At 47.1% G+C, this 23,391-nt stretch overlaps 1 protein-coding gene across 1 annotated transcript in view; it reads right to left on the bottom strand.

Moving 5' to 3' along the window:
- Positions 1-11,330: 11,330 nt before the first annotated feature.
- The window catches only part of KIF19 (kinesin family member 19), a 96,808-nt gene continuing 84,747 nt past the window's right edge, over positions 11,331-23,391 (bottom strand). Inside the window, exons 14-20 of the mRNA XM_077458693.1 lie at positions 23,265-23,386; positions 21,107-21,276; positions 20,389-20,494; positions 17,349-17,436; positions 16,647-17,044; positions 15,885-16,041; positions 11,331-14,672 (exon numbers count right to left, since the gene is read on the bottom strand). Of these exons, the coding sequence (XP_077314819.1) occupies positions 14,515-14,672; positions 15,885-16,041; positions 16,647-17,044; positions 17,349-17,436; positions 20,389-20,494; positions 21,107-21,276; positions 23,265-23,386 (1,199 nt within the window). The 3' untranslated portion in view covers positions 11,331-14,514. The remainder of the gene's footprint in view (positions 14,673-15,884; positions 16,042-16,646; positions 17,045-17,348; positions 17,437-20,388; positions 20,495-21,106; positions 21,277-23,264; positions 23,387-23,391) is intronic.

Here is a 23,391-nt window from a genome sequence, read left to right as displayed (position 1 = left end):
GTCACTTACCTGACACAGGAGCCAGCGAAGTCACCGCTGTCCCCTGTAGTTCAGAGCGTCCATCTTCTTGGTGGGTCTCCGTGGGTCTCGCTGCTCCGGCGCTGTGATTCGCCGGAGCAGCGATGACGTCACTCCCGCACATGCGCACGGGAGCCGAGACTCGCGGCATTGCCGTCATCGACGATGCCCCGCTCAGTGCACCTGCGCGCCGCTGTCTACGGTGCATGCGCCGTAGATAGCGGTGCCCGTCTTCGGGCAAATATCTCCTAAACCGGGTAGGTTTAGGAGATATTTCTTGGACCTACAGGTAAGCCTTAATCTAGGCTTACCTGTAGGTCAAATTGGTTTGTAAGGGTTTACAACCACTTTAAGTCTCTGTTACTACCTTTAGTAGTACATGAAGGAATTTATTCCGGTAGCTTCTTATACAGGGGCAAGACCACCATATATGAAGCATCATGCCTACATGCCTGCATCCTCTGCAGCAGAGGGGAGAGGCATCGGGATATATCCTGGATAGTCTAGCGTAGGGATCTGCAATTAGCGGACCTCCAGCTGTTGCAAAACTACAAGTCCCATCATGCCTCTGCCTTTGGGTGTCATGCTTGTGGCTGTCAGAGTCTTGCTATGCCTCATGGGATTTGTAGTTCTGCAACAGCTGGAGGTCTGCTAATTACATATCCCTGGTCTAGCGAGAACATAATACCATCTTGTGAACACTTTAATGTTATCTTCTATCAGTGAGATATTCAAGATACCTTTAGACGATCTGTGGAAGGCTTGAAATCACTTGTCGGCAGGGCAGGGCTTACCATTGGGCTTGACTGGGCTCAAGCCCATGGGCCCCGCCCAATAGGGGGCCCCGCCGAGATACATAGCCGAGTGTACTCAGCTCCGCTCACAGTCACGCCCAGTCCCACCCTATGATGGACATAACAAAGGGAATGGGCATGACTGTGACCCGAGCCGAGTACACTCGGCTACTCTCGGCTCTGCTCGGGACTGTGAGAGGACCCAAGAGCCGCCGAGAGGATCCGAGAGCCGCCAAGAGCTGCCAAGAGCCGCCAAGAGGACAGGAGAGCCGCCAAGATACACAGGACTCTGTATCTTGGCGGCACCATTTTTAAACTTCAAGACTGCAATGACAAGGCTGCAAATGACACTGGACAAGGCTGCATTGATGGGCGTTTAAATGTAAGTTTTTTTCCTTAAACTTCCCTCCTAAACTTGGGGTGCGTGTTATACGCCCATAAATACGGTAATGTATAGAAGGTAGGGCCCAAAAGTGACTCAAGCCCAGGGGCCCCCACCACCCTAAGTCCTGCCCTGCTTGTCGGTGGTCCAGCTGGATGTCCAGATTTGCCTCTGAGGATCGGTAGTAAGTTGGAGAGTCAACCTTGTCTGCCAGGGAAGAGTATATGATGTAGATGCCGCCCTTTTGAGACACTATGCCGGAACACCATTGTTCGTATATGGTTGCTTTGGGAGGTCCCGATTTGTCAGTCCATAGTGTGTGGAGGAAGTGTCTGATCTGGGAAAGTCTGAACTTTTTGGAAACTTTTACCATTTAAGGTAAAGAAATGTCCTATCCTGAAGAGCCCCTTGTTCAGCCACCAGCGAAATGCGAATACAGTATATTCATCCCTGGTGGGAAAATCAGGGTTGTGAAATAGGTGTGAGAGGGGTCTCAGGGGAGATAATAGTTGTGTGTATATGTATTATATGTCACATAGTGCTAGGGAGTGAAAGAGTGTGGGAGCCAGGATAGCCGGTCTGTGTTTTGCTGGCCACCAGAGTAGAAAGTCGAGCGTATGGTGGGGGACCCCAGACGAAGCTGAAAACTTTGGATCGAAGCTTAGTCAAAGTGGATTTTTTAATAGGGATAGGAAGGGAACGAAAAAGGTATAGTAGACAAGGCAGTAAGGCAGTAGGTTTGTCTAGTAGTTCCTGGTGGGTTCGCTTTAGGTGGGGTAGGTTGAGGTCTTGGAGAAAAGCCTCTCTTGTCTCGGGGTGCGTATGAGGTTGGTCTTTGTATAGGTTTGAGTAGAAGTCACGGAAAGAGTCCATGATTCCCACTGGATTCTGGGTTAAATTTCCCGTCTTGGTGCAAATTTTGGGAAAGGCCAGGGTACGCGTTTTTGGACTTAGTTTAGCTGCCAGTTTAGAGCCTATCCTGTCCTTTTTGGTAGTATAAGCGAGCCCCTGTCCATCATAAATGTTTCTCGGCTGAGGAGGTTAGGTAGAGGATTAATCTGACTCGAGCCGAATCGAGCCTAGCCAGGCTGTCTGGGGTGGGGTTGCTTTTGTGGTGTTTACTGAGTTCCAGGCGGTGAGCCGGTATTAGATTTTTTGAGTCCTTGAACCGCCGGATGAACACCATTAACAGATTCTGATAGGCCCCCGATTCTAAAGTTGTAGCGTCCCGACCTGTTTTCGAGGTCATCAATTTTGGAAGTAGCCTCTTCTAGTTGGTCCTGGAGATCCTGGATTCTGGTGGTATTCTGCTTGATTCGAGGCTGCTTGATCAGTTTTATGTTCAATCACCTTTATTCTCATGCCTATTTGCAGCAGATCAGCATGGATGGAGGCTGTGATCTGGGCCGCAGTATGCGACAGGCCTCTGGTTAGCATTTTGGAAAATGCAGCCATCATGGAGAGGAAGTCCATGGGGGTGAGAGAGGTGTCCCTGATATCCTGTTCCCATGGGTCCAGGCTGCTCAGCAGCTCCTGTAATGGCATTTAGGCAAGTCCCCCCCCCCCCCCAGTGCTCTCCCTAACAGGGATTCAGTGGATGCAGGTGAGCCACGTGCTGTGGGGTACTCACGGTGGCGGCCGATTGATGGGAGGCAGGGAGATCAGTGTGATCCTGGTCTGCAATAGATTCTTAAGCGCAGGCTGTGCCTCATGAAGATGTGGCCGTCATTTTGGTTTTTGTTAAATCCAATTCCAGGGATATCAGGCAGTGGCTGAGAGTGTCCCCGGTTGGCTGGTGGTTTAGCCGAACGAGGGCTCAGACGGCTGTGGTACAGGCTATAGGGCTGGAGTAGAGTGGAGCTCCCAGACTAAGCGGCCATCTTGGACGCTGATACTCACACCCCCCCCCCCCCCCCAATCTTCCACCATTGGTGTTACAATCTTGTTTCCCCCAACTCCTGTTCCTTTCTTAAGGGGCTTTCAAGTTCCTGACTTGCCTAACCAGAGCCATTGGGTAATAGACTCCGCCCATACATCATAATAGGGGACTAACAGAGCCTCCTATCTGCTATGTTGGAAGAATACTGGTACTAGTATGGGGGCGGCCATTGCTGAATATCTAAAAATGATACCGTTCTTCAGCTCTCTACACAAAAAATCTCGAGGAGAATTTGTAAATTAATTAATTGGCAAACTTGTAAACAAAATTGGCTTTATTTCAGGACTCCACCTGTGACTGGTACACTGTCAGGGGTCTCCAAACTATGGCTTGGGGGCCACATCTGGCCTGCAGCTGGAGTCAGTACGAGTTTCCTGGATGCGCACTGATCGAGGATTAAGCAGAGAAGAGGCAGCATATGGTCTCCTCTTCTGATGTAATGGAGGACTGTGAAGAGGGCCCTAATGTAAAGGGGGACTCTGATGTGGACCCTGATGTAAGGGAAGACTCTGATGGGGACTCTGATAGGGACCCTAATGTAAGGGAAGACTCTAATGGTGACCCTGTTGTAAAGGGAAACTCTGGTGGGGATGACGCTGATGGGGACCCTGATGAAAGGGAAGAGCCTGATGGGGACCCCGTTGTAAGGGAAGACTCTGATGGGCAATCTGGTATAAGAGGGGACTTGGATGGGGATGACATAGCTAGGGACCCTGATGTAGGAGGGAAGTCTGATGGCAACCTGTTGTAAGGGAAGCCTCTGATGGGGACTCTGATTATAAAGGAGGACTCTAATGGGCAATCTGGTATAAGAGGGGACTCGGATGGGGAGGACTTAGCTAGGGACCCTGATGTAGGAGGGAAGTCTGATGGCAACCTACTGTAAGGGAAGACTCTGATGGGAACCCTGATGTAAGGAAAGACTGTAATGAGGACCCTGATAGAAGGGAAGATTCTGATGAGGACTCTGGTGGGAACTTTATTTTATTTTTAAGGGGGAACGCTGTGGACTCTGGTGTAAAGGGGGTTTCTGCTCACCAAACCTCCCACTTACATCAGAGTCCTCAGGGCACCCCTTACATCTGAGTCCCCCTTACCTTAGTGTACTCATTCACTTGGAGGCAGGAGGGAGGAGCAAGACATCAGTCACAGACATTGAATGGTGAGCTCACTCACCCCAGGATGGAGGCTCAGGCACCGGCACCTTTCATCAACGATGTATCTGCCGGTTGCTGAGCTTCAAACTTCCAGCCCACACATCCTTTTCTTAGGCACAGAACACCAGGGATTGGAGTGTGGGTGGGTGGACAGAGGGGTAAGGGGCAAGAGAAGGAGCAGCAGATCAAAACCTCTCTCCTCTCCCGTTCCTGTATGGGGCCCATGCGCACACCTATGCACTCGGCAGTTGTGGTACTTGGTTACTTGGGGAGCCATGGTCCATTCTCAAAAATTCTATCCGGGTTTCAGCTGGTCTGAAACCCGGACACACAATTCAAATCCCGGACTGTCCGCGTGAATCCTGGACAGGTGGCAACCTTACTGCAAACATGTTACAGATTGTAGACCAAGACCCAGCTTCACAGTATCAGAACCTTCAAGCCAAACCGACAACACTGTAAGCACGTTTTAGGTGTAGTTGAGTCCTCCAAAATTAGTCACCAGGCCAGTCTAAAATACCAGCCTTCATCCTGGCTCTCTCCAGCAAGGGTCCTCCCCTGGACCTTCTCCACTTGGCTTGGCTTCTTCCATGCCGGGCAAGACAGCCTAAGGACCACCTCAGGATTAGTAGGCCCCAGATAGGCTTCAGGGCCTACTTGCAGAGTTGATTTCAGCAGCACATTCTCAGGCCAGGAGGGCCTGGGGCAAGAGAAAACGAGCACATGGCCTCGCCCAAATATATATCCTTTCCCAGAATGCACCAGTGGCTAAGAACCTCCTACTGGGATGGCTGGAAAAAGAATAAATATTCATAACTCAATGTAGTTGCACTTCTCATACAGGCCTGTGGTGCCAGTGACAGTGAGAACTGAGATTAGGGAAAGACCAGATAAACTGTACAATCAGTCTGAGCTGCCTAGCCCAGCCAAAAAGTAAATTTACATTACAGCCCCCCCCCCCCCCCCAGTTTAGGACCAGGGGGCTACCATGGGATTTGTAGTTTCACCACCCTGGTCTAACCCTTCCCTGCCGATATTCAAATGTACTTTAAAGGGTTGTTTTAATTTTGTTGGGCTATGCAAATGTCTGTATTCATATGCAAATTTCAGCAGATTTTGACAAATTTCACACAAGATTTGCTATACTGAGGTGTAATATGGAGCATTTATACTGCATTTTTCTCCAATAAAAGCAACCCTCACGTATTATGTACCTATCCCAGTAAGACTATTACAGTGCCTTGAAAAAGTATTCATACTTCTTTGAAAATTTTCCACATTTTGTAATGTACAACCAAAAAACATAAATGTATTTTATTGGGATTTTATGTGATAGACCAACACAAAGTGGCACATAATTGTGAAGTGGAAGGAAAATGTATTATATTATCATTAATAAATATATGAATATATGAATAGTGTGGGGTGCATTTGTATTCAGCCCTCTTTAGTCCGATACCCCTAACTAAAATCTAGTGGAATCATTTGCCTTCAGAAGTCACCAAAATTTGTAAATAGAGTCCACCTGTGTGTTATATAATCTCAGTATAAATACAGCTGTTCTGTGAAGCCCTCAGAGGTTTGTTAGACAACCGTAGTGAACAAACAGCATCATGAAGTCCAAGAAACACACCAGACAGGTCAGGGATAAAGTTGTGGAGAAGTTTAAAGCAGGGTCAGGTTATAAAAAAAAAAAAAATATCCCAAGCTTTGAACATGTCACTGAGCTCTGTTCAATCCATCATCTGAAAACGGAAAGAGTATGGGCACAACTGCAAACCTTTGTAGAAACAAAGCCATAAGAAGTCCCGTTTGCGAGAAGCCATGTGGGGGACACAGCAAACATGTGGAAGAAGGTGATCTTGTCAGATGAGACCAAAATGTAACTTTTTGGCCTAAAAGCAAATATGTGTGGCAGAAAACTAACACTGCACATCACCCTGAACACACCATCCCCACCGTGAAACATGGCGGTGGCAGCATCCTGTTGTGGGGATGCTTTTCTTCAGCAGGGACAGGGAAGCTGGTCAGAGTTGATGGGAAGATGGATGGAGCCAAAACAGGACAATCTTAGAAGAAAACCTGTTAGAGCCTGGAAAAGACTTGAGACCGGGGCGGAGGTTCACCTTCCAGCAGGGCAACAACCCGAAACATCCAGCCAGAGCTACAATGGGATGGTTTACATCAAAGCATATTCATGTGTTAGAATGGCCCAGTCACAGTCCAGACCTAAATCACATTGAGAATCTGTGGCAAGACTTGGAAATTGCTGCTCACAGATGCTCTCCATCCAATCTGACAGAGCTTGAGATATTTTGCAAAGAAGAATGGGCAGAAATGTCCCTCTCTAGATGTGCAAAGCTGGTAGAGACACCCCCAAAAAGACTTGCAGCTGTAATTGGAGAGAAAGGCAGTTCTACAAAGTATTGACTCCGGGGGGGTGCCATACAAATGCCCCCCCCCCCCACACTTTTCACATATTTATTTGTAAAAAATGTTGAAAACCATTTTTCATTTTCCTTCCACTTCACAATTATGTGACACTTTGTGTTGGTCTATCACATAAAATCCCAATAAAATACATTTACGTTTTTGGTTGTAACATGACAAAATGTGGAAAATTTCAAGGGGTATGAATACTTTTTTAAGGCACTGTATATGGAGCTGGAGCTCAGCTTAAAATTCTCCTCAGCCATACAATGCTTTTTGTTTGATAAAGCCAGTACCTAGATTTCCTCTCCCTTCCTGTGGTGTCACCGGGACAGGAAGTGAGTAGACATCCATTCCACACCCCCTCAATGATGGTGTTGGCAGACATTTTTCCACTCCACACTCAAAACTCCCACAATCCATCCTCTATCCAGAAGAATCACCAAAATTACTTTATTTCAATTCATTTATATAAAAAGACAGCAGACAGAAAAAAAAAAGATTAATACAAACATACAAAGTGAATGGAGACACAGACATCGAATGATCCAAAATACAGATTCAGTAGAGACGTGCCCCTCCCCCAGCGATGGGGGGGGGGGGGGGCAATACAAATGCTAGTTCTGACGAGTCTCTCAGTGCCGTTAATGTACATAGATTCTAAGATGAGGTGTAAGAAAAAGTGATTTGTAATAAATGGCTTTTATCTAATAAACGGTGTGATTTCCTCAACAAAAGTGCGCCGTGGTGATATGAAATAATGTGTCCACTGAGCGTGTAATTCGGGGCCCGTTCACACCGGAACGCGGTGCAGGAAATGCACGAGAAGGCACTGCCCTTGCTAGACGTGCATTAATTGTTAACGCCTCCGCAAACACAACATATTCGCGGCCAGCAAACCGCACGGGTGTGGCGCAATTCTTAAAAGTTTCGCCTGCCCCTTCTCTCTGCCCCTCCTGTAGTTTCCTGCAAGAAGCCTGTAGTGGGTGGAGCCTGCAGGGCTCCTCCCACAGCTCTGACCTCTCTCCTTGTGCAGGGCGACTGGTCTGGTCTCCGCCCCCTCCTGTAGTTTTCTGCAGGAAGCTGGTGGTGGGTGGAGTCTGTTTTTTTGCACATCCCCTTGCATTTGGCAGCCTATTGAAATGAATGGGCTCCCAAAAGCGGAACGCGTTGGTATGTGCGCCTTCCCGTGTGAACCGACCCCAATGGGAGAAGCTGGCAAACCATTGTTACGGCCTCTGTTTCTTTAAGGTAAAGCTGCTTTCTGATTGGCTGCTGTAGGTTACTGCATTTGACATCACTTAGCACAACAGTCCTTGTCATGTGTGTCCCTGGAGGTAAAGGTGCACTTGTTACTGATAGCAACCAATCAGATGTAGCTTTTTCTTTTCTCATGGCTGCTCCCTGGCATCTGGGTTCTATAGGTAACACAGCCTTGCTAAAAAAACAGGGGGCCCTGTGTTCTAATAGACATATGCACCCACATATGCAGGTTACAGTAGCTGTCAACCCCATCTAATGACATTAAAGGGTTAGCTCACCTTTACCAAAAAACTGCCACCAGTGCACCTCGCACCATTGGCAGCATGCCCCCCATTAATTAATATACAGAGCCACAAAGTAATGTTAATAATTCCCTTCCCCCCTATTATACAGGGTGTATTAATAACCCCCCCCCCCCCTCTATTATACAGGGTGTATTAATCATCCCCCCCTCTATTATACAGGGTGTATTAATCATCTCCCCTCTATTATACAGGGTGTATTAATCATCCCCCCTCTATTATACAGGGTGTATTAATCATCCCCCCACTATTATACAGGGTGTATTAATCATCCCCCCACTATTATACAGGGTGTATTAATCATCCCCCCCTCTATTATACAGGGTGTATTAATCATCTCCCCTCTATTATACAGGGTGTATTAATCATCCCCCCTCTATTATACAGGGTGTATTAATCATCCCCCCACTATTATACAGGGTGTATTAATCATCCCCCCACTATTATACAGGGTGTATTAATCATCCCCCCACTATTATACAGGGTGTATTAATCATCTCCCCTCTATTATACAGGGTGTATTAATCATCCCCCCTCTATTATACAGGGTGTATTAATCATCCCCCCTCCATTATACAGGGTGTATTCATCATCCCCCCTCTATTATACAGGGTGTATTAATCATCCCCCCTGTATTATACAGGGTGTATTCATCATCCCCCCTCTATTATATAGGGTGTATTAATCATCCCCCTCTATTATACAGGGTGTATTAATCATCCCCCTCTATTATACAGGGTGTATTAATCATCACCCCTCTATTATACAGGGTGTAATCATCACCCCTCTATTATACAGGGTGTAGTAGTCACCCCCCCCCTCTATTATACAGGGTGTATTAATCATCTCCCCTCTATTATACAGGGTGTAATCATCACCCCTCTATTATACAGGGTGTAGTAGTCACCCCCCCCTCTATTATACAGGGTGTATTAATCATCCCCCCTCTATTATACAGGGTGTATTAATCATCCCCCCTCTATTATACAGGGTGTATTCATCACCCCCCCTCTATTATACAGGGTGTATTAATCATCCCCCTCTATTATACAGGGTGTATTAATCATCCCCCTCTATTATACAGGGTGTATTAATCATCCCCCCCTCTATTATACAGGGTGTATTAATCATCACCCCTCTACTATACAGGGTGTAATAATCATCACAGGGTGTAGTAATTGCCGCCCTCTATTATACACCTTTACCAAACAAAAATTCTGATGAACAGTAACAGCTGGGAGTGTTTTAGCAAAACGTCTTTGCAACAAGGCGGGGAAGGACGATGCCATCTCTGGGAGTATTTCAGCCAGACTTCTAAAGGTACATAAATGGCCTATACCTGGAGCAAGGGCATTATCCAACTCTGTTCAACTCCAACTCTGTAGATAAACTGTGCAGCTTGAATAATGTCCTTGCTGTAGGTGTAGGCCATTTACGTAATACCCAGAAATGGCATCATCTGGTCTTTCCTTGTTGCTAGGACGTTGCTAAGACGCTCCCGGTCATTATTGCTCACTTTTAGTAAAGGTGAATTATGCCTTTAAGATTACTCTGTGGCTGTGTATCAGAAACAATTTGGGGGGGGGGGGGTGTGTGCTGCCAATGATGTAAAGGTAGGTGACGCTGGGTGCTTCCTGGCAGCTCAATAATGTTGCTCTGGATATACAAGTCACACAGTGTGACAACAGGCCTGGTAAAAAGGGGGACCGTGGTCTGCTAGCTCCCCACCACCGATCTGCTGTGCAAGGACGCTACACCCGGGCACCTTTCCCTTCTGCCCACCCCCTGTCCTGTTCCCGGAGGCAGCCTCAGTTCACCTACACTGGGCTGGAACATTCCATGACTCTAATTACCATTCGTGCATTTTGAGATGCCGATCACAGATATTCACAGTAAAATCATTGCATAGTAATAAAAAAAGAGGGCTCGTGCGCAGGGTGGTCCGCAGGGTCAACTCTCCTACCTCATTTAAGTAATTTAACAAGGAAGGCGGGAAGTAGAGCATTTGCATAGTTATTTTGGAGGGGGGAGGTGCTAATTAAACAAAAATGTAGTCATCTTTTAAACAGCACAGACATCCCCCAAAAAAACAAAAAACTTTCTCCATCCCTCGTTTGCACCATGGCCGGATTAGGGGAGTGCTGGGGTAGGCGCCCCCCGGATTTCATTTGTGTTCCACCTCTGCCTACCAGCAGAACCCCTGTCTTTCGCTCAGCTGGAAGTGACCCCTGCCTTCCGCCGTGAAACCTGTCTTTTGCTTTGCCAGCAGTGGCCCCTGTCTCCCGCCATGTTGGCAGTGACCCCTGTTCTCCACCCTGCCAGCAGTAACCCCTGTCTTCCACCCTACTGACCCCTTTACATTGCCCTGCTGACCCCTGTGTTCCGCCTGACAAACTCCTGTCCTCCAGCCTACTGACCCCTTTACATTGCCCTGCTGACCCCTGTGTTCCGCCTGACTGACTCCTGTCCTCTGCCCTGCAGAACCATGTACACTGCCCTGCTGACTCCTTTCCTCCACCCTGCAGACCCCATATACTGCCCTTCTATACCTCGTGTGTAGCGACCCTTGTCCATCACCCTGCTGTTCCCTGTTTTTCCCTGCAGAACCCTGTCCTCTGCCAGGCAGAACCCTGTACACTTACCTCCTGCCTCCTTTCCTCCACCCTACAACCCCACATACTGCCCTTCTGAACCCTGTGCACTGCCCTACTGACCGCTGCCATCTGTTCTTTGGTTCCGAGGACACTGCCCTGCTGGCCCCTGTCTTCTGTCCTAGGATTCCCTGTACACTGCCCTGCTGACACCATACACTGTTCTTCTGACCCATGTACACTGCCCTGCTGCCCCTGAACTCCAGCCTGTGGTTCCCTGTATACTGCCCTGCTGGCCCCTGTCTTCTGTCCTGGGGTTCCTTGGACACTGCCCTGCTGACCCCATCCACTCTCCTTCTGACCCCTGTGCATTTCCACACAATCAATGGTCTCTGTACACTGCTCTGCCCTGCTGACCCCTGCCATCTGTTTTTTTTGGTTCCGAGTACACTGCCCTGCTGGACCCTGTCTTCTGTCCTGGGGTTCCCTGTACACTGCCCTGCTGACAACATACACTGTTCTTCTGACCCCTGTACACTGCTCTGCTGCCCCTGAACTCTGCCCTGTGGTTCCCTGTATACTGCCCTGCTGGCCCAGGTCTTCTGTCCTGGGGTTCCTTGTACAGTGCCCTGCTGACCCCATACACTCTCCTTCTGACCCCTGTGCATTTCCACACAACCAATGGTCTCTGTACACTGCTCTACAAACTACTGACCCTATCCCTTGCCCTGCTGACCCCCTGTACACTGCCCTACTGACCTCCCATCCTCTGCCCAGCTGACATTTTGTACTGTACCCCCACATCAGATCCAGCCCTGGTTTGCACACATAGAGGGCCTGGAAATATGTTTCTACAGAGATAAATAATTCTGTCTTCTGTCCAGCTTCTGATCCGTCTCCTTTTCCTTATAAAAAACAAACAAAAAAAAAACAAAAAAAAATGGCGAAGGAGAGGTGGGGCTGCGAACGACCGTGTGCCCAGCCTAACAGTATAATAGACCCTCCAAAGGCATTTGCCAAACCAGCAGCTCTCCGGATCGTAGATCAGAGTTCAATGACTGCAAAAGCCTCCGTCAGTATCCGGCCCCCCTCCCCCCCAGCCCCCGCTCATTGCATATCTGATATTTAAAGGGGATTTTCAGAGTAGAAATCAGCACTTAGATTACAAAACACACTATGAGACCAATTTTGAATTGGCACCTATAGAAGTGCCTGCACTGAAGGTTACAGGTCAGTTACTGTGTTGCAGATACTGATGTTGCTAGTTGAAGAATACTGAGAATATAGAGATGGGGGGTCAGCGTTGGGTCAAACTGCATTGTGTGTAGTGGCTGCTTTGTCGTCCAATGATACAGAGGTAGGACCTGTTCCACTGCGGGCCCTGCACCCTAACTCTGACGATGTGCATCTATGGACATCACAATAGAAGGTATAAACAGTTCTTTTTTTTTTATTATTTCCCATTGGATAGTCTATCCTCCTCACCAGTTCCCAATGGATAATCTATCCTCATCATTGGTTTGCATTGGATAGTCTATCCTCACCACCAGTTCCCATTGGATAATCTATCCTCACCACTGGTTTCCATTGGATAATCTATCCTCCCACCTTTTCCCATTGGATAATCTATCTTCACCACTGGTTCCCATTGGATTATCTATCCTGACCACCATTTCCCATTGGATAATCTATCCTGACCACCATTTCCCATTAGATAGTCTATTCTCACCACTAGTTCCCATTGGATAAAGTATCCTCACCACCAGTTCCCAATGGATAATCTTTCCTCACCACTGGTTTCTATTGGATAAATTATGGTGGTGAGGATAATTTATCCAATAGAAACCAGTGGTAAGGAAAGATGGATAAATTATCCTCACCATCATTTCACATTGGATAATCTAACCGCACCACTTTTTCCCATTGGATAATCTATCCTCACCACCGGTTCCTATTGGATAATCTATCCACATCACTATTTTCCATTGGATAAACTATCCTCACCACTGGTTCCCATTGGCTAAATTATGCTCACCACCATTTTCCATTGGATAATCTATCCTCACCACCTGTTCCCATTAGATCAATTATGCTTGCCACTGGTTTCAACTGGATAATCTATCCTCACCACTATTTTCCATTGGATAATCTATACTTACCATTGGTTCCCATTGGATAATTTATCCTCAATACTGGTCCCTATTGGATAACTTATCCTCAGTGCTTGTTCTGGTGACAGCAGCATTATTTCCCATAGGATAGTCTATCCTCGTCACCACTTCCCACTGGATAATCTATCCTTCTCACCATTTCTCACTGGATAATCTATCCTCACCACTGATTCCTATTGGATAATCTATCCTCAATACTGGTCCCCATTGGATAACCTATCCTCAGTGCTTGTTTTGGTGACAACTGTATCATTTTGGATTTCTCATTCCTTTCACAGTAGTCACCAGGACAAAATAATTGGGGAATCTCCCCAATGGGGACACAGGCAGCTATAAAAACTCCTTTCCCGTTATATCAAAAATAAAATATGTTGGATATCCTTTAAGAATTCCTCTTTTGCAGGCTGACAATGAGTCAATTTTTTTAGGTCACTCTAATCTCTATTTAATTCTTTATTTAATCTAATTTATTTTAAACTAATCTCTGTCTAATTCTTTAATTTAATTGAATGTAACTTAAATTAATCTCCATTTAATGCTAATTAAATGGTCCCTTCGGGTCTCTTGTATATTCACTCCCTGCCACATAAATGGCGCTGAGCAAAAGAAAAAGGGGGGTGGGGTGTGAGGGGAGAGGGAATTTATATATAAAGCAAACCCCTAACACCCAGCATTGGTCAGTGACCGTCCAATAGCATCAGCTTAAATTAGCGTCATACTGAAATCTTGCTGAAGATACAAAGGCTTTAGCCCTCCATGGGATCCAGTGACCAGTGCAGGTTGGTAGAAAAAAAATTAGCAAATTTACGTTGAAAGGAAAAATTGTCTTGCAAAATAGATTTTTGTAGAAGAGTGGAGCCTCTACAGGAGGACCCCTGTGTTGGGGTTTTAGTAACTGACCCCCCCCCCCCACCACACCCAATAAACTTTCTTCCTTGTGCGTTCCTGCTGTACCAATGTCTAAGGTACGGTCATTTATAATAAAGGTGAGTTATGGGTAAGAGTTCAAGGGTGGTGGTCACCATGGTTCAACAGGCTTCTGCAGGATAGCCAGCACAGTACCACCACCCCCAGATGAAGGGAAAGGCCACACAGCCATGACTCAGCGGGTTGGAGGTATTACAGTAGTCCCGATACAGGCACTCATTGCTGCATTGATCTCCTCTGTGCAATACTGACGCTGGCCGACTCGCCTTCTTAGCTCCGGCACGCCACCATGTGGGCAGCCTGAGGTCCTTGTGTGCAATTCACCTCCTTACTGGCCTCAATGCAGTCACTGAGGGGAGTCGTAATACCTGTCGGGTAAGGAACGAGGGGCGTACCCGCCAGAATACCGATCCAATACCGATTTATTGATACTGCTAGAATTAAGTCATTCTGAACCTCAAGTCAGCTTAGTCCCATCAAGGCTCGGCCAAACTCCAGGCCCGTTTCTTGGCTGTACTGCTACGTACCGACCACCACCGCTTAATATTTCCGAGCCTTCATCTCTTTGCCGGTTATGCCGGCGGCGTTGGAGTTGACGTAGCTGAATCGCGGACGCTGGTTGGAGGTTTGCTTCTTCGTGTTGACTGGGGGGTTGGGCTGGGACCCCGTTCCCTGATGGTCCGGCTGTTTCCCTGGTCCTGTATGAATTGAGAAGAGAACATTGTGAGTTGTTGGACCAATGGGCTTGTAATGGATGTTTTAATTGGGTGCGAGGCACTGGTGGAATTACTGCTCTAGCAGTCCATGTGGCTACTATAGATCCGGGGCAAGCGGGAGTTTGGATCAGGGACAGAAGATGTGTGAGTAGGGCTGATTCCTCCGACCTGGCAGGAGCTTTGGGCATAGTGACGATCAAAGGTGAAATTATTATTAGTTGATTGGTCTGGGACAGTGGACCCCAAACTGCAACCCAGGGACCAGAGCTGTCCCTTTGCTTCCCTTTATACAGCCTTTGGCACACTACTCCTCTGACTGACACCAATGATGAGGCACTATTCCTTCCACTGACACCATAAATGGGGCACTATTCCTCCCACTGACTCCAATGATGGAGCACGAGTCCCCCCCCCCACTGACACCAATGATGGGACACTATTCCTCCCACTGACACCAATAATGGGGCACTATTTCTTCCATTGACAGCAATGACAGGGCACTATTCCTCCCACTGACACCAATGATGGGGCCTTATTCCTCCCATGGATACCAATGATGGGACAAAATTTATCCCACTGACAGCAATAATGGGGCACATTTCCTCCCACTGATATCAATGATGGGGCACTATTCCTTCCATTGACACCAATGATAGGGCACAATTCTTTCCACTGACACCAATGATATGGCACAATTCCTTCCATTAGCACCAATGATGGGGCACTATTCCTCCCACTGATACCAATGATGGGGCACTATTATTCCCACTGACACCAATGATGGGGCACTATTCCTCTCATGAATACCAATGTTGGAGCATTTTCTACTCCCACTGGCAACATTTTGCCCCCCTAAAACCTGAAACTGACCCTTTGTTTAGAAAGTTTGGCGCCCCCTAGCCAAGCATGACTGCTTCTGTATCAAACAGTTGCCATGTTATGACAGCAAAAGGAGCAGCAGCAGACTTATAAGCTTGGTCACTCTGCTCTCTCCTCGATGCCACATAACTGACTTGCCTTGTGTGCTGCTTCTCCCTCCCCCAGTCTGAGCTCTGCTGTACTGCAAGAGGCTGAGAACAGGTCACATTCTGGTATTTATATTACATGTATTTATAATAAATAAATGTGATGAGGTATTAGTGATTACAGAGCTGCATTGTGGGTGCTTCTGATATCTGCCCTGAAGTCACTCACCCGTCTGGTTCTGCGGAAGTCTGACCTGCGCTATCGGCAGTGCGACCTTCCCTGGAGCGCGGCCGTTTCCTCCCTGAGGGCCGTTCGTCTGAATCTTGTGCTCGGAATTGCTCTCCAGGATTCTATTTCGGGAGGGATGGTTCTTTGGTCTGATCAGCTGCAGAAGCACAAGAAATCCTTCATTAAAGAGGGAGTTCCGAAAAATGATCTTTGTATTTATGGGTGGAGCCTGGTGGACAGAGGCGGTCCCTGACTGACCTGAAACATTCTCCATAATATAAACCAATAATGATATCCAACAGGAATGTTGGGAACCCCTCATAATGGGCTCAGGAGGTGTACAGACCCGGGTACTCAGCACAGGGATGGTGGGAACCCCTCATAATGGGCATAGCAGGTGTACAGACCTGGGAACTCAGCACAGGGATGGTGGGAACCCCTCATAATGGGTACAGCAGGTATACAGACCCAGGAACTCAGCACAGGGATGGTGGGAACCCCTCAAAATGGGCACAGCAGGTGTACAGACCTGGGAACTTAGCACAGGGATGGCGGAAACCCCTCATAATGGGTACAGCGGGTGCACAGACCCGGGAACTGACCTACTCCTGAAAATGCTTGTTCCCAGGCTGTCTATACAACCCTGAATAAGCATTCAGATCAGGAGAGTGAGGACAAACCTGAATACTGGTTTTGGTGACCTGTACAGAGGCCTCAGGATCTGGAATATCATTCTAAATCTCACCATTCTTCAACCCTTACCCCCTGGCCGGTGACCTCAAAGGACCTCGACCTCTTCTTCCTGCGTTTCACCTCCAGGGCCTCCTCCCTCTTCTCCTGCTTCTGGGCCCCTTTCTTTGGCCCGTGCTGCCAGAATCCTGGAGAATCCCTCCCATGGTTTCCTCCTGCCAGTGCGACCACCATCTCCCCGGTGCTGGTGGAAAGGTTATCTTCACTGGCGGCGTGGTGGAGTGGCGAGGCGGGCACCCGCTGGTCTCGGAAAGGGTTGTCCTCGCTCTCGCTCAGCGAGTGGACGGACAGGTTGCTCCTCTCCTTCATCGGCTGAAGAGGCTGGAGGCGGTCACCCTCGATGACGCGGGAACGCCGTCTGGCCGCCTTTACCGAGATATTTTTAATGCTGCTGAGAATCGCCTTCTTTTCTGTAATAAAAAGTGACACAAAATGAATAGGATGCCCTATAATTGGTGGTAAGTGCTCCTGAACATGTGATTGGGAGGTCAATCACGCCCATGTGGTTCTAACCATTCCTTACTCCATCCAAAACTTTAAAAATAAAAAACAAAATCTGGCTTTACATACATTTTCATTTCCTTTTGAGCATTGTGGCTGGTGTTCTGCTGTAATCCCCACAGGACAGGAAAGTCATAGCACCTCCTCAAATTGCCCCCAAAAATTTAATCAGTGGGTGGGGATGTGACACAGTAATATTTTCCTGCTACTTACCTTTGCGTGTTAAAGCGACCTTATCAACGCTCTCAGGAGAGGAGTTCATGTATTGGCTCACGCTCACCAGATTGCTCCGTGGAAATGACTGCAAAATTAGAAAATGTTGTAATTAAAATGGAACTCCAGGCAAATAAAAAAGCCCACCCTCTAGGACCACTGGCCCACCAGGCCATGGCCTCCCTCCTCCTGGGCATCCAGCTAGATACAGGCCCCTAAACTTCTAAAGTGCCACTTAACCTCCCACAGTGCCTCCAACTACTTATAATGCCACCCAACCTCCCACAGTGCCACCCAACCTCCCACAGCGCCTCCCAACCTCCCACAGTGCCACCCAACCTCCCACAGTGCCTCTCAACCTCCCATAATGCCTTGCAAATTCCCACAGTTCTTCCCAACCTCCACAGTGCCACCCACAATGCCCCCCAATCTCTCATAATGTCTCCCAACCTCTCACAGTGCTTCCCAATCTCTCACAATGCCTACCAACCTCTAACAATGCCACCCAACCTCCCACAGTGCCACCCAACTTCCCACAGTGACACCCAAGCTCATGCATCGCCTTCAAACCTCTCACAGTCCCTCCCAATCTCCCACAGTGCCTCCCAACCTCCCACAGTGCCTCCAAATCTCTCACTGCCTCCCAACCTACTATAGTGCTTTCCAAATTCCCACAGTTCCTCCCAACCTCCCACAGTGCCACCCACAATGCCCCTAACCTCTCACAGTGCTTCTCAACCTCTCACAATGCCTACCAACCTCTCATAATGCCTCCCAACCTCCCACAGTGCCACCCAACCTCCCACAGTGACTCCCAAGCTCATGCATTGCCTTCGATCCTCTCACAGTCCCTTCCAACCTCCCACAGTGCCTCTCAACCTCCCATAATGCCTTGCAAATTCCCACAGTTCTTCCCAACCTCCCACAGTGCCACCCACAATGCCCCCCAATCTCTCATAATGTCTCCCAACCTATCACAGTGCTTCCCAATCTCTCACAATACCTACCAACCTCTAACAATGCCACCCAACCTCCCACTGTGTTTTCCAACCTCCCACAGTGCCACCCAACTTCCCACAGTGACACCCAAGCTCATGCATTGCCTTCAAACCTCTCACAGTCCCTCCCAATCTCCCACAGTGCCTCCCAACCTCCCACAGTGCCTCCCAATCTCTCACTGCCTCCCAACCTACTATAGTGCTTTCCAAATTCCCACAGTTCCTCCCAACCTCCCACAGTGCCACCCACAATGCCCCCAACCTCTCACAGTGCTTCTCAACCTCTAACAATGCCTACCAACCTCTCATAATGCCTCCCAACCTCCCACAGTGACTCCCAAGCTCATGCATTGCCTTCGATCCTCTCACAGTCCCTTCCAACCTCCCACAGTGCCTCTCAACCTCCCATAATGCCTTGCAAATTCCCACAGTTCTTCCCAACCTCCCACAGTGCCACCCACAATGCCCCCCAATCTCTCATAATGTCTCCCAACCTATCACAGTGCTTCCCAATCTCTCACAATGCCTACCAACCTCTAACAATGCCACCCAACCTCCCACTGTGTTTTCCAACCTCCCACAGTGCCACCCAACTTCCCACAGTGACACCCAAGCTCATGCATCGCCTTCAAACCTCTCACAGTCCCTCCCAATCTCCCACAGTGCCTCCCAACCTCCCACAGTGCCTCCCAATCTTTCACTGCCTCCCAACCTACTATAGTGCTTTCCAAATTCCCACAGTTCCTCCCAACCTCCCACAGTGCCACCCACAATGCCCCCAACCTCTCACAGTGCTTCTCAACCTCTCACAATGCCTACCAACCTCTCATAATGCCACCCAACCTCCCACGGTGCCTCCCAACCTCCCACAGTGACACCCAAGCTCATGCATTGCCTTCGAACCTCTCACAGTCCCTTCCAACCTCCTACAGTGTCTCCCAACCTCCCACAGTACCTTCCAATCTCTCACTGCCTCCCAACCTACCATAGTGCCTTCCAAATTCCCACAGTTCCTCCCAACCTCCCACAGTGCCACCCACAATGCCCCCCAACCTCTCATAATGCCTTACAACCTCTCACAGTGCTTCCCAACCTCTCACAATGCCTACCAACCTCTCACCGTGCCACCCAACCTCCAACAGAGCCTCCCAACCTCCAACAGTGCCCCCTTGAGCCCTCAGTACCCACCAACTTCCCCCTGTGCCTCTCAGCCTCACACAGTGACCTCTAGATTGCTGTCAAGCCTCCAGGCCCCATTAGTGCCCCCAACAGTGTCCCCCAACCCCCACAAAAAAAATTCCATGCATACATGGCAATGGTACTCCAGTTGTAGGGAGGATTTTGCAAGATCCTCAGCCTTTTCCCCATGTATTTTGCTTCCTGAGATCAAATTGCTACCAGTAATGTCCTGAACTAAGCTACCTGGAAAGAGCGCAACATGTCTACAGAGATGCCTGGGGTGCAAGGTTTTTTGTTTTTTTTGCAGCACTGGCTCTGATCACATGATCATGTAGGCAGACCCTCCCACTTAGTACGGGCGGGCTTAATTCAATACCTTTGGACACAGGAACATGCAGGGAGTGGGAGGGGTGAGGGGACGCAGGGAGTGATGAGGGGAGTCTCAAGACTATTTATAGTTCAGGAAACAAGAAACCATTTCTCCCTTTTCTTCTTCAGTCCTCTGTACAATAAAAAAAGTGGATCTGTATATAAAGAAAACCCCATGCTGCTTCCAGGAACTCACTATAGCATGACATTTTCCTAAAAAAATAATAATAAAATCACATGACAAGAGGCAGAGCTTGTACCAAAGGGCAATAACATACTAGTGTGCCTAGGTCCCAGCAGAGGCTGTGCACTGTGGAAGGGGAAGGGAAAGCTGGGGGCAGAGTTATCTACAGAGACCTCCCAGGAGGAACACATCAAACAGTTTTCTGTAGCTTTAGGAGATCTCAGCGCTCCAAAAAAAAGGGCACCTTACTGCTCAATATCTCAAAATCTCAGCTCTTCTTCCAATGGCAAGTAAAATGCAAACCACTTACCTCCTTGCTGACCATCCCATTCACGTGAATTGGAGGCGGAGTCACCACTGTGGAATTCTTAAGGTAACGGGCACGAGGGCTGGTTTTAAACACTTTATTGGTATCACTGTTGAAAAAAAGGATCGAAGGGTGTGTTTAAAACCTCTAATTCATATTATAACTGCAGGCAATGTACTTAGAAAGCTAAAGAAAATAGACAGACATCAGTCACAAAAACTAACACAGAGGAATGAGATCCTTATTTTCAAAAAAGTGACAGTTAATTTCGGCTGATTCCAAATGACAGTTATTTTCAATATGATGATGGAAAGATCAGAGGGATTTTACTGATGCTTGTTATTAAAGAAAAAAGAACATAGAAAAAAGAAAAAATTATAATACAAAATTATACAAAGATTTTTGACAGTTATTTTCAGTTAAGTCCAACGAGATTTCAAAATTACACAGATAAAAATAAGGATCCTTATCCCCGTTCCATCCTGTCCAAGGGTGACAACGCTGCTCCTCCATACAGTATGGTGAGTGAGCGTTGTCTCCATAAGACAGGATGTGGTAGGATCACCAGGTGAAAAAAAAGAAAGAAAAAAAAAAAGTCTAAAATCAGAAAACGAATACAGCCAGCACAACAAAGCCAGGTATGCTGCAATATATTGATAATTCCGGAAGGGAACAGTCAGGACACAGAAGACGTTCTTCACAGAGAAGACCTTCTCCTCACCTCTCAGCGTCGGAGAGAAGTCGCGGTAAGATTCGGCGGTACGACTCCCTGTAATGGAGATTGCGGTTGTCGGATCCGAAGGTTCTCACGCTCTCTTGGTCCGAGTCCGGTTCCTGGGAGGTCTCCTCAGCGGTGATCTGAGGGATTTTCGGTAAGGAGCTCTGGCTGTCCTGCAATGGAGGGCATGAAGGTCAGTTCAGTGTATGATATCACACAATAAAACAACATGGCCCCCTGTATTCACAATCAAAGGAACGCTCCCAGGTTTCGTAGATGTACAATATGTGTCTGGTTTTCAGTGGTCATTTTTTTTTTTGTATTTAGTGTCAGTGTGTCTTAGGTAGGATATAAAAAAAAAACGAAATGTGCACTATTGTTTCTAGGTCCTACAACCAGCAAAAACATTTACAAGCAAAACATTAAATAAATAAATATTATCATTATTATAATAATAATATTATATATACACACATGCATACACTTTTTAATTTTATTTCTATTTTGTGTCAGTGTATTTTAGGTAAGATTAAAAAAAGTATTCTCTATCATTTCTGGGCCCTACCGTAAGAAATATAATATAATATATATTTTATATATACATATATATATATATATATATATATATATATATATATATATATATATATATATATATTATATATTTATTTAGTTTTTATATATATATATAAGTATATATATATTTATTTATATTAATATATATACATATTATTCAGATAAGATTCAAAAGTTTTATATTTCGTTTTATTTCAATTTAGTGTCAGTTTATTTTAGGTAGGATTAAAATAAAAGACAAAATATGCACCATTGTTTCAGGGCACTCTGCTTTGGGTACATATTACAAATAACAGATATATATGATATCCACCAGCCTGTCAGAAGCCGAGAAATTTATTTCGAGTTGCTTTTTGGTGGTGGGTGACAGTAATAGCAAGAAAGATATAGCTACATTTCCCCAAAAAAAAATAAAAAAAAAAAATGTTTTTTTACTATTTCGGCCAGTATTGATAATAAAAACTTTGATAATAATAAAAAAGGATTTTTTTTTTTAACATTTACTATTAAATGCAGGTCCAATTTATCCTAACAACTCCGTATAATTTGCCCGCATACAATAGGTAGTGGCAATGCCATGCACAGTTTTACTTGCATATGTCAACTTTGCAAAACTGCAGTCGGGTGAAGAATTGTTATGACCTTGCTCAATAATCATTCCCAGCACGTGAGCAGCACCTGGGGGGGCGGAACAAGGGGTGGGCAGGAGGAACAGGCGCCCAGGGCGCAGTGGTAGGGAGGGCGCCATTACACCACACGCAATCCCCAGATCAGTGGTTAGCAACCAACAGGGAGAAGATTCATGTCTACTCTGACAGCTACTGATGCCACCCATGCTCCAACTCCATCTACCCACAGCTGACACAGAAAACACACCAGGCATTTGCAACTACCTTCTATTTGCTAGAAAGCAAGCTCTGGGGGCAACCATGGACAGCCGATGCAAAAGGGGGCCGAGAATGGCCACAGGGTTTTACACCCATGTTAGCAGCACTGTAGGGGGCACAGTTCTGCATCCTTGCCCTGGGCACTGAACAAGCCTGTCCCTGTACTGGGTGCTCCCATCTACCCTGTGTGATGCCAGCAGGGAAGACCAACATAACATTTTCTGGGCCTCTGTGTTGAGGGACTGGATTTACTTCTTAGGTAGAACCTCCATCCAACAATGTTCTTCTCTGTAGCTTTGTAATGGTGAGAACTGAGCTAAACTAAAAACCTAGTGGGACTATCTTGCTCTAGATCAGCCTTTCTCAACCTTTTCAACACGGAGGAACCCTTGAAATAGTTCTCCGGTCTCGGGAGGAACCCCCAGCTAAAAATTTGAAATCTACCATTCATGATACATTAGTGTGATGGTCAGTGGGAAGAATGGTCCTTACACTTGTGGTCATTGGGAAGAATTACCTCCTTACAGATAGATAAAAAAGATCAATGGTGTCAGTGGGAACTTATCTGAGAGGCAAAAATTGTCCAATGCTGAGGGAACCCCTACAACCTCTGGAGGAACCCTAGGGTACCACGGAACCCTGGTTGAGAATCACTGCTCTAGATTCACACAGTCAACGGATTTGGTAGCCGAACGAACCTTCAAAGTCAAAACTGAAGATCGGTCAATGAGACTGATACGTTCTAAGGTGCCCTCTTCCAGCTCCCGGAGGTAGACTTCATACAGGTCCTCCAGACGGTGCGGGACGGCCAAGTTGTGATCTGTA

Source organism: Lithobates pipiens, unplaced genomic scaffold (genome assembly GCF_037356315.1).
Source record: "Lithobates pipiens isolate NorthernLeopardFrog02 unplaced genomic scaffold, aLitPip1_a1.2 Scaffold_28, whole genome shotgun sequence".
Classification (NCBI taxonomy): Eukaryota; Metazoa; Chordata; class Amphibia; order Anura; family Ranidae; genus Lithobates; species Lithobates pipiens.
The sequence above is the reverse complement of the archived record's forward strand: the minus strand, read 5'-3'. Positions and strand labels throughout refer to the sequence as shown.